Source organism: Tenrec ecaudatus, chromosome 5 (genome assembly GCF_050624435.1).
Source record: "Tenrec ecaudatus isolate mTenEca1 chromosome 5, mTenEca1.hap1, whole genome shotgun sequence".
Classification (NCBI taxonomy): Eukaryota; Metazoa; Chordata; class Mammalia; order Afrosoricida; family Tenrecidae; genus Tenrec; species Tenrec ecaudatus.
Genome location: NC_134534.1, coordinates 141,388,779 through 141,401,103, shown reverse-complemented (window position 1 = coordinate 141,401,103; position 12,325 = coordinate 141,388,779). Strand labels below are relative to the sequence as shown.

At 46.1% G+C, this 12,325-nt stretch overlaps 1 protein-coding gene across 5 annotated transcripts in view; it reads left to right on the top strand.

Annotated features, from left to right (window-relative positions):
* PTPRG (protein tyrosine phosphatase receptor type G) overlaps positions 1 to 12,325 on the top strand; it is a 755,578-nt gene that overhangs the window by 433,454 nt on the left and 309,799 nt on the right. For all 5 annotated transcript variants that reach the window (XM_075549956.1, XM_075549955.1, XM_075549953.1 and 2 more), the window contains exon 4: positions 7,615 to 7,763. In XM_075549956.1, coding sequence (XP_075406071.1) covers positions 7,615 to 7,763 — 149 coding nt within the window. The remainder of the gene's footprint in view (positions 1 to 7,614; positions 7,764 to 12,325) is intronic.

The window sequence follows — 12,325 nt, the reverse complement described above, 5'->3', positions numbered from 1 at the left end:
CCTGAGAGTGCCGTAGATGCAATCCAGCCTGATCACTAGAGTGGCCTGGTTGGGCCCATTCCACTTCTCGCAAGTTGTCTAAAATATCCTTACACGGCGGATAGCACTCTCTATTTCCTCCTGAGGAACCTAACTGTCTATCGAGCCCGCCATTCCATGTCATTTCCTCTCAAGTTATTTCCCTGTCTTTCACTTTTGTGGAATGAAAAGGTGATGCGTTCATCAAGAACATTTCCAGAGAAGCGTGCTACCCTTAGCACTGGCTCTTCTGAGGTACGCTAAGAAGCCTGGGTCTCCTACGAGTCTTTAGCTACTTGCTGGACTCCCAGCTTACTCATTACTTTCTTCCTTTGTCCCGTATGAAGGAAAAAGAGTAAATGTCTCTGTCACAATGCACATTGAATTAGTTCCATTTTCCTATTTGCTATTGGTATACTCCCCCCCCCCCTTTGCCACATGGCACAGTGCGGGCACAGATGCCGTAAAATAGTGTGCTAAATTGAAAAGAAGCTAAATGGTGCAGAAAGTAGGTGTCCAGCACCAATGGATTATTAATCCTTGAGCCATTTCCCTGAAAATGTGACCCAGACTTGGTGTCAGAGAAGAACCTTTCCAGACAGGGTGAAGGCCCGGCACCAAGCAACTCTCTGCTTTAACAGGTGCCCTCCAGTCTCTTGTTCACAACAAGCTAGCCAGAGCTTCCGACCATGCATTTCCATTCCACCACTGCTGAGGATGTGCCTTTCCTACCCAGATATACCGAACTGGAATCTACGTTTAATAAGGTCTTATATTCATACATATCGATCACCAGGAGATCTTATTGAAATGTGGATTCTGCTTCAGTCTATCTAGACAGAAGAGCAAATTCTGAGTATGGGGCCAAACTGGAATGACCCACTGCCTGGGCTGCCCAGAGAAATCGATGCTCCCAGATCTCAAGCCGTGGAGAATCATATGCAGAGCCTTACCTAGAGCCATGCATCATCTACCTGCCAGCACAGTTGCCTTATTGAGTCCCAGCATGATCAGCAGTTCAAACCCCTCAGTAGCTCCAAGGGAGAAAGACTAGGCTTTCTACTCCTGTAGGCAGTGACAGTCTCAAAACCCACAGGGGGTCACTATGAGTCAGCATTGACTGGGTGGCAGTGAGTCTGGTTTGGAACCACAAGAATGCAGGTTCCTGTCCACCCCAGAGGTGAGTTACTTCAGAAAATCAGGCACGTTGGGTCACTAGTTTTAGGGGCCCACTCAAAGACAACTGGTATGTTTTTTAAGGTGATTTTCTTCATACCCCAATCTCAAATAGAATTTAAGGAAAACATTTATGAAGTCTTAAATAAGACAAAGACGCAGACCCCTCTGGATGAGGGAGGCCTTGAGCAGGAGGTCATCATGACGTTTCAGCATTCGAGTCAGGATGCTGGTTAAATAAGGCATGGGAGAAAGGCAACTATCACAAATTCATGATTGGTAGCAGATCACAGTTACAGGTGGGACTACAGAAGTGGGAGCAAGACCGGGCTTGGGACGCTTATATTATGTTAGAAGAGCTTATGAGATTTGTTTAGGGCCTCTGACCAAGATAGCCAGGGCATGATTGATAGGGCATGACTCATGACTGTGTGTTCCCAGTACTGTCCACCAAGGACAGACCCAGACAAGAACCTAAGAGGTGGAGCCTCCCTGGGCAGGCTGGAGAAGGGTGGCACTCCTCGACTTTTCCATGCACTTTGCCCGAGGGCAGCATCGTCCACATCCCTGGTTAATGATCGGAGGAAGTCAAGGAAGGCTTAATCTACATAAGGTCGCTGCACATGGATTTTGGGTTTTCACTGTCATCCATAGCCTCCTGCAAATGGGGTGCTCAGAATTTAAGCTCTAATGTACTCCTAAAGTCTTTATGTCTGTTCCCAAGAAAGAATGGTGACCAAACAGAATGCTTAAACTATAGAACCGTATCATTGATCTCACACACAAGTAAAATTTAACTTACGATCACCCTGTAATGATTGCAATCACACATTGACAGGGAACTGCCAGAAGTTCAGACTGGATTCAGAAGGTGAGGTGGGACACGGGATATTATTCCTGATGTCAGGGAAAGCTTGGCTCACAGCAGAGAATACCAGAAAGGGATTTACCTGTGTTTCATTGACTACACAAAGACATTCAACTGTGTGGACCATAATAAACTGTGTATAACCGTGAGAAGATGGATAATTCCGGAACACTTCATTGTGCTCATTTGGAACTTGTACAGGGATCAAGAGGCACTTGTTTGAACAGAACACGTTCTTACTGCATGGTTTAAAATCAGGAAAGGTGTGTGTGAGTGTTGCATCATCTCACCATACTTGTTCAATCTGTGTGCTCAGCAGAGCACCAGAGAAGCTGGATTATATGAAGCAGAGTGTGGCATCTGGGTTCGAGAAAGGCTTATTAAAAACCTGTGGTATGCAGAGGACACAACCCTGCTTGCTGAAAATGAGGAGAACTTCACTTGCTGATGAAGATCAAGGAAGGTAGCCTTCAGTGTGGATTACAGGTGAACGTGAGGAAGACCAACATCCTCACAATGGGACCAATAGGTAACCCCATGATGAATGGACAAAAGGTTGAAGTTGTCAAGGATTTTTTTCATTCTTGGATCCACATTAATACTCATAGAAGCAGCAGTCAAGAGATCAAGCAATGGGTTGCATTGCGTAAACCGGCCACACAAGACCTCTTTCAAGTGGTGAGACGTAAGGGTGCTACTTTTAGGACCACGGGGCCCTTGACCCACCCCACGGTAGTCTCCATGGCCTCGTATGCATGTGAATGCTGGACATGGAATGAGGCCAGAACATAGGAGAATCGGTGCACTTGAACATTGGTGATGGGGAAAGATATTGAAAGTACCACGGGCTACCAGAAAAAAAACTCCAATCTGCCTTTGAAAAAATAAGGCGAGAGTATTCGTCAGAGGCAAGGATGGGGAGAGTTTGTCCTAAAGACTTCAAACGTGTTGTCAAGAGAGACTAGCCCCTGCAGAAGGACGTAATGCTTGATGAAGAGGAAGGGCCGCACAAAAGAAGAAGGCCCTCCAGGAGATGTCTTGCCACCGCGCCTGCACAGTGGACTCAGCATAGGAACGACTGTGAGTTCAGCGCAGGACTGAGCTGTGTTCCCTTGGGTGCTGGGGTGGAACCAGCTCGATGACTTCTAACAAGAAGAACACCTGCTCTGATTGCTTTTAACACGCTGCTTTCATTTAGTTCCAATCCTTGTCAACAGTTTAAAAACCAGGGAGCCTAGTTCCAGAAATTCTCCCTCTCACTGAAGCATGTCACGCCTTCCTCACTCCCCCATTAGCCTGCAGGTCCTTGCTTATCACCTGCCGGATCTTTGTCTTATCCACAGTCAACTGTTACTACTACCGCTTTTCATTTGGAGTTAGGAGTCATTATTTATTCATCGTTATCCTTGAAGTAGTGTGGACTTTCTTTCCATTGGCTTGCTTTGCTTTAGTTAAATGAATTGATTTTCAAAGAAAATTCTATTCAGACCAGAAATGGAAAAGCCAGTGCTATCTCACTTGAATTGACGTACTGTTAAAAAGCATGTATGTATTCTGTGAAAGTAAGTCAACGTTAATAACTTCCAGCTTACCCTTTGCTCCTGGGCAAATGAATTAGCATCAGGGAAATGTAGCACCACATTAAGATGGTCTTTTCCCAGGTGTGAGTCACAAGGGTTGAAATGATCAAGACAAGGAAATACCTTTCTGGCTCTCTAATTTGATAAACTGAGTCATCTATCCACTCAGCACATCAGATCTCTCCCATGTGGCATTTGGGCCACACATGCCCTTGTTGTCCCACCCTGTGTCATTTATCACATTGAGAATGACACTGAGGCGCCCTGGTCATGTCGGGGGTTGCACATGGGACTAACTGGGTCTCAGCAGTTCAAAACCACTGTGTGCTCTGTGGAAGGAAGATGACGTGCTCATCTCTTTGAGTTGCAGTCTCCGAAGCCCACAGGGCTAGGTCATCCCTGCTCTGTAGGTGACTAGGATTCGGAATCAACTCTGTAGCAGTGAGTTTGGTTTTTCCAACCTCAACATAGAGAGCTAGAACCATGGGGTCACTCTTTGGTGCTGCACACAAGTTCCTTCCATGTCATTGGGAGTGAGGCGGACAGCAGCAGCCTTTGAACGAGTGCTTGCGGGGTTCCCGGCATTTGTGTTCGTGCTTCCTACATGTGGTTTCCTGTAGAAGTCAAAAGATCCTCACGAAGTAGACCTGTTTGTCCCCATTGTAAGCAAGACTGGAACTTCGGGCCACGAGGAAGCCAGGTAGCCCACTCAGGACCATGTCACTGATCGCAGCAGGGCGGGATTCCAGGCCAGGTCTCGAGGTCTCCGGAGCGCACACTCTCAGGGCATCTTGTGCGCCGTAGAGATGCCTGTTTTGAAAAGGAGCCAGGTGAACCGATACGTAGTCAACCGAAAATCGGTGCACGCTATCTGGGGATGTTCTTTCTGTCCCATTTTATTTGTAAACAAAAATCCAAGCATTTTCAGGAGGAGAGTCGGTGCTTGTGGCGGGCTGTGTGCTCGAGCGTGGACTACTGTAAAATGAAAAATTAGATTACCATTTCAGATTGTACAGTTTTCTAATTATGCTTTTAATTATTCATCTAAAACAAGTAAAATGACCCCTAACAGAGACATAAATGATTTAGGTAGAATCAAATATTTATAGGAGGCTGCTGAGTCCCTGGGCTTGTTGTAACAGATGCATTCACAATGCGGTGCCTTCGTCCTTGTGAAGCAAAATGGGATGTTTAGAGTGTACAGCCGGCTGGGAGGAGTGTCAGCGCGCCAGACAGCTGAGCGCATGCGCGCGTGTTGCCACCTCGGACCGCGCAGTGCGCTTGGTACAGTGGTAAGACTTTCACTTCTGAAATAGGGCTCGCCAAATGACACCCAACACTGTTGCTTGCTTTCGCATCTATCAATGCTTGACGAGTAAACGAAAATGGAAGAACAGAAAGGAGTCTTTCACAACGGATGAAGAGGCTAACGAATTCAACTTCCAGTGTTCATCAATAAAGGTTTACTGGAAGACAGCCTCGCACCTTTATTTATATATTGTCAGCGACTGTTTCTGGGCTACACAGGCCAGGTGGAATATTGCAGCAAAGACCATATGGTCCACAAAGCCACACATATTTACTCTCTAGCCCATTCCTGATGTTTACCAACACCCGTTCTGCAATGTGACCAGCACCAAGAAAGGTGGAACAGCGTTGTGGCACATCTGCATGGCCTACGGACGTTCTCTTCTGTCATTTCATTCCTTAGTTCTCTGTGCCAACAGTTGAAATCTTACTGTCTATGATTCAGAAATGGGGCAAAACTCCCTCTTTTGAATGCAGTAGGAATCAAGAATTTATAAGACCAAGGTTTCTTCATTGGTGCTTAATGCTGCTTTTATAAAGAGAGATTCTGAAACTTAGTTATACTGCTTTAGAAGTGGGTCCCAGTCACCAATCCTGAAGCACCTATGGAGAAAGAGCTGCTTGCTAAGATGCAACTTCTCACTCCTCCCCATCCAGAGCCAGTGAGAGGAGAAAATAAAAAACTCAAGGAAATCATTAATCCAAAGGTCTGATGAGCCACGTAATGACAGTGCCCACTACGCTGAGATCAGAGAAGCTTGATGGTGCCCAGCGACCACTAACAGTCATTCTGAGTAGGGTCACAGTAAAAGGTTCTGGCAGAGAGGGACAGGGGAAAAGGTAGAACAAAATTCAAAATCATAAAATGGACCGGGTTTACACATCTGTTAGAGACTGGGGGAGCCCCTGAGGCTGTGGTTCTTAACATTCCTTCAAGCCTGGAACTGAACTCCATACCCAGTGATACTTTTTTAGCCAAAATTAGGGAGGCTTGTAATGCAAATGATACCATCAGGGAAGAGGATACTCATCATGTCATCCATCATCACTCCAAACTCACTGCCATCAAGTCAATTCCGACTCCTCCCATTCAGTCAGGCAGGGGAGAACTGCCCTGTGGGCTTCTGAGACCATTAATCCTCTTGGGAGTAGAGAGCCTCATCTTTCTCCCACAGTTCAGGTGGTGGGTTTGAACCATATTCTTTTCGGTGAACAGCCCAACACACAACCCACTTTACCAAAAGGACAACCTTTTCCCCCAAAGAAAATTCAGATGCCAGGAAGAGGCAGGACAGCAGAACAAATGGCAATGGAGAACCCAGGAAGGGAGTGGGGAGAAAAGGCCATTGCATTAAGAAGGCTGCAGGCAGTGTCATGAAACAAAATGGGTACAAATGGTTGAATGGAAAACCAACTTATGCTGTAAACTTTCACCCAAGGTACCATAAAAACTTCAAAATTAAGTGTAAACAAATGAAGTTCCAATTGTGGTCTGTTTAGGAAGAAGAGACAGTTAAGGATCTGCTTCACCACGGCTTATCCAAGCATGGCTTTTGATCACAAACCACGTAGTGCATTAGTTGGCCTCATACACATTTGGCGATCAATAAGTAGCTGTTGAATGAGGGAAGTGGCTTCTGAGAACACAAAGGACTGAATGCGGCACTTATAAGACAGAATTTGTGTGTGTGTGTGTTCAAATGGTGCACTAAGAAAAAAATTGCATGCTAGGATAAATCCAAGTTATTTGTTGTCAATTTCTCTTTTCCTTGATTTTTTCATTGTTTTTCTTTGTTCTTAAGTTTGGGCTTTGGGTGCAATTCCCTGTGCTGTGGATGCATGAACTAAGAGAAATGTTTTAATTTTTAGAATGACAAAGGAGTCGTAAACCAAATCTGTTAAACGGATAAGACATCTTGAGGTCATTCTCTGGGCCTTGTCTTGATGGAAAGCTAGCTGGGTCTTTCTGCTCCTCTAAACAGCTCTGAAACCCACAGGGGGTGGCTGAGTCAGCATTGACTCGATGGCAGTGAGTGTGTGATTCCCTGAGATCCCCCAGGACACATGGGGCTCACCAAGAGTCAGACATGTCTCCAGAGTATAGCACAAGACAACAACAGTAACCCTAAGAATCAGTGGCACTTCTGTGGTCTAATTCTTGCCTTCTCTGTGGAACTCGGGTTTGGTTCCTGGCCATTGGGCCCATAAGCAGCTCCAGCCATGTGTCATCGGGAGCGTACGGGTTTCTCTGGGGCTCATCAGCGTCATTGCAGCAGAGCTTCCACACTAAGATGGTCTCGGAAGAAAGATTCCACACTCTACTTCCAAAAATATCAACCCATGCAAATTCTATGAATCTCTCCCTCTGATTCAGATGTCTGGCCAGTCATGGGATGGCACCATGATTTGTTCAGTTGTACATGGGCTCCCCTGAGCCCGGAGCAGACCCGAAAGCATCGAGCATCAGTGGCCATAGTACACCGACCGTGCTAGTGTACGCAAGGCTGGTGTTTTTGGCGAGTTGTTGTTGTTTTTTAATGGCAACATAAGGAAATAACCCATATCATGGTAATCATGAACTGTACTAGGGGCAACATCAAATAAATCCTAAGTTTGGGTTTGAAGCTCACTCTCTTTTCCTCCCTTCCTCTCCATCTCCCACAGTTGCCATCCTTCTGAAAGACGACTATTTTGTCAGCGGTGCCGGGCTCCCCGGGCGATTCAAAGCGGAGAAGGTGGAATTTCACTGGGGCCACAGCAATGGCTCGGCGGGCTCCGAACACAGCATCAATGGCAGGAGGTACCCTGTGGAGGTGAGAGAAACCTCTGGTTCAATTTGCTTTGGGTTTTTACGTGAACGTGATTCCATACCTTCACCCCTAAACATTTCTCAAATCAAACTTAGGTGGTACCTACCTACCTTTGCCTCCCTGGAGATCCTTTATCTGCACCAGGAGTTCTCAACCTGTGGGTCGCAACTCCTTTGGGGGTTGAATGATGCTTTCACGGGGGTTGCCCGACTTATAACAGTAACAAGATTACAGTGACGAAGTATCAATGAAAATGGTTGAGGGTCACCACAATATGGGGAACGGCATTAATGGGTTAGGGCATTAAGAAGGTTGAGAACCACTGCTCTACCCTGTGGCTGGTGGCTCTGGACCCTCCAGGGCCTCGTCTGCATTCAGCTAGAGAGATCCATAGGCCTTGTAAGCATCCTGGTTGGAGCATACTCAGCCCAGGTCCATGGTCTTCAGTCATTTGGTTCTTTGACACAGTTTCTGGTCCTTGTCCATTTCTGAAACCTCACTTTTACTAAAGGTCACATTTCATGGGAGACCCCGGCAACTTCACTTTCACCTTTTAGCGGAAAGAAAAGCTAGCTGTCCTGTAAAAAGCCATCTCAGGCCTTCTTTCTCTCACTAGGGAAGTTCCAGAAATGTCTTTGCTCCTGTTAGGCACTTCGAAAGTGACCGTGGCCCTACGTGTCCCGAGCCCTGTGCCCGGGGCTGGACTCGATGGTGACATTTCACTTTCCCATGGCACTTGTCTCACTGACCAAGCTGCCAGGAGCAGAAAGAGCATGCGCACAGCTAGGTCAAGTGCTGATGTAGCAGGGGAGAGCCAGAGAGCCAGCGTCAAACTTCTCCATTCCTCTTGGCTGGGGACAATGCCTGCTTTCCATGGCTAACCTTATATACCTTTGAGTCTCCGTCAGTGTGAATGTACTTTTATTTTTCCAAAATATTTGGGGCCCCTGCGCTGTCATCTTTTTGTGGTCCGGGTGCACGCTGGTAGCTGGACATGGTTGAGCGTGGCGTGCATTTGGATATTTGTCTCATTGGAAGGATCTGAAACAAGCCAAGGGGCCAGAGGGAAAATGATCACGCTTAGTGTTTGATGTCTTCTGAGAAGTCATGTCTTTTACCAGAATCTGGTGATTGCATTGGACACCCTGCACAGAGAGCGTGCACATATGTATCTCTACATAGGTTTACCTATAAATGTCCAGGTCCATAAATCCCCCTCCCAGCAATCCCATGCACGGATGCCTTCTAGTTATCCCTGAAGTTTAGGTGCACACGCCCCTCCTAAGGGAGAACATTGTTGTCAAGCCAAGGCTCAAGATTCCCCAAGAAAGACATACTTGTTCTCACCCCCACTGCTTGGACTCACGCTTTCCTGCCGCAGAGAAGAGGCCGGCGGGGGCCATTCTCTAGGTGGTCCCTTGGTCTCCGTGCAGGGGCATTGCTTTCTTCAGCTGCCGCAAGTCTATGCTCTGCACTCACCCCTCTTCCAAGCTGCAGGCCAACAGCCCTGTCCCTTCACGACTCTGAACAGATCTAGCCAGGTGCCATGTGGGGCACACATTCCTGCAGTAAAGCCACACACAGATGGCTTTCTATCCAGAATCAGAGATTGCCCAGTGAGGAAAAAGGATGGGAAACTAGGACAGAGGGAGGCTCAATAGCCAGCTTCATTGTCAATGAATATTCTAGGCTCGGATCTCTAGGCATGGTGGTCCCCATGAGGATCTTCTGGCACTTGTGAGTGCTTATGTGTCCTAGTGGTATTCTGGGGTGGGGTGAGTCGCTGGCCTGCTAACCACAAGGTCGGCAGCTTACAACCACTAGCCAATCCAAGGGAGAAAGATGAGGTTTTCAACTCCCATGAAGAGTTACAGCCTCGGAAACTCACAGGGGCAATTTGACTGCGTCCGGTAACATCACTCTGAATCCTAATCGACAGTGGTGAGTCTGAGTTTGTCTTCTCAACCATTGTCCGAAACACCAGAAATTGGTTCTCCGAGAAAATGATTCCTCGATCTTGTTTAGCTGACAAATTCTCATTAGCAATTTCCCCCCTATTAGGATTCCTTTCTCACGGATGTTTCTTGCCCTTGTCACGCTAATTATATGCCACATGGGTAAGGTTTATTCTACTTAATGGGCTCCCCCCCGCCCTGGAAATGGAATGAATCGTTTCTCAGAAGTCTTTCCTTCATTTCCACTTGGAAACTTGATTCCTGGAAGCAAACTAGATCGTGTATTTTAAGAGTGAAGGGTCGGGCTGACCTTGCTGAGCGGTTCCCAATGGGTGGTGAGGGGGAAGGAGAGGTTTGTGCCCCGCCAGCTCTGCTCTGGAGCTTCTGTCTTAGAATTGGGTCGCCGTTTGTTCAGTGAATGCCGTTCCCCACAAAAGACTGTGCCTGGAAATTGGACAACTTAATCTGCTTGCTACACTGGGGTCAATTGTGGCGGGCTGGGCTAGGAACTGGGAATTTTAAACCTCATTCATAATCACTACCCGTAATGCCATGATGGGCCTATCTCTTCTGTGCCCTTGATTCTGACAAAGATGTGCCCCGTAGATATATATCCTTCTGAAAAGCTATAACTTTAAATGACCACTTCTGTGTTCCTTTACCCAGGAAGGGTCTTTGAATTCAGAAACTTAGTTTAAAATGGCAGCATCCATGCTCAGACTTACTGTTTGACCAAGCCGGGTGATTTTTTTCTTTTCTAAGTAGTGTCAGATGGTAAGGATACCTATATCAATTGTGTTCCCCATCAAAGCCCATCTGGTTCATTGCTTGCTTTATAAAAATGTGATTAGCAAGTTTAATTCCTTAGTGGATATATTTGGAGGAACTTGATTTTGAGAGATTAGAGGTAACTGGATCAAATTTAACTGTAAAATATGCACAATAATGTTGCTCGCTTTTGTGCCCATAATATGTTATGTTAATTTCCTGTACTTGGACTCTTAATGAGTATTGGCTCTCCCTGAGATTTCTGTACCATCCCTACATCTTTAGACTTTCCACACAAATTAGATTGTTTTCTAGGAAATTCAAAATGAAAGTAAAAATTTTTAAATTTTGGTTATCATTAGGGGGAGACGGTTCATTACACTTTGTGCATTATGGAGAAGAGCAGTGGAGAGTCATTGGGGAGGGGTGCACTGGCAGTGATAAGTTAGAGGAAGGGTTCTCAACCTGGGACATTTGGCAATACCTGGAAACAGTAATCCAGATTCTGTTTAAAATTGTGGTAAAATGTGAGGGTAGGCCAAAAGGTAGGATGACAGCCTTATACACACCTTTATTAACAACAACAACAACAAAAATCAAAACGTGAAGCTGCTGCTTTGCTACATATCCTCCATCTAGGTCTGTGTGCTTCAGAAGGAAGTGCTTTATATCTAACCTTAGCCCCAAAGAATCCTGCAACCTTCAAGTTACCCTGAGTCAAATGGTAGTTTGGACGTCCGCAGTACTCAAATCACGTTCCTCTTCAAGATTCTTTGAGCCTCGGGAAACTAAAGAAGTCTAAAGGGAAGCCCCGGGCCGGAGGGCTGGGGTGAAGTTTCCCCACAAACGTCTCATAGTGAGGTACTTGCTGCTTTCAAAGACTGAGCAGCAGCATGCTTGTGATGGAAAACGATTTCATGGCACCACTTTTTTTTTTTCATCAATGAAGTTTTCGCTTTTCATAAGACTTTTTGTTTCTTCTTTTTTTAATTAATAAATCTTTTTATTGGGGCTCATACAACTCTCATCACGATCCATACATACATCAGTTGAGCAAAGCAACCTTATACATTCGTTGCACTCGTCATTCTCAAAATTCGCCTTCCACTTGGGTTCCTGGAATCAGCTCGGTTTCCTTTTTTCCCCTCCCCCTCCCTCCCCGCTTCCCCCTTCCCTCTGGTCCCTTAATAGTTTATAAATAATTATTTTATCTTATCTTACACTGCCCGGCATCTCCCCTCACCCACCTTTCCATTGCCCATCTCCCAGAGAGGAGATTACACATAGATCTCCAAGATCGGTTCTCCCTTTCTATACCCCCTTCCCTCCTGGTGTCGCCACTCCCGCCGCTGGTGTTAAGGGGTTCGTCTGTCCTAGATTCCCTGTGTTTCCAGATCCCTACTGCACCGCTGTGCATCCTCTGGTCTAACCAGGTTCATAAGACTTTTTTTAAGCCCTTGTGATTGTACTATGCCCTTCAAGAACCTAGAATCTCAGAAAACAGTTGCCAAAATTTCCTGAGCTGAACTTAGTACCTTGAATTTACCTGGTCTGGAAAGCCACTATTGTGATTGGACCTCTTGTTGAAGGGCCTCTCCCTAGACTAAGACAAGTGTGTAACACAAGCTTGTCTGCAGCCACACACTGATCGCAGAGCCATGTTTAAATACGTTTTATTTGGAATAAATATACTAATGAATGTATGAGCTGAAACTGTATAGCAGTACTTTTTCATTTATCCTCCTCAGCATTTGCCAACGGAACCTTCTTTGCATAAATAATCCAGTGGCGTGGATTTCATTCATCGTGTTAGACCTCTGTTGTCACTGCCCTTTTCCAAAT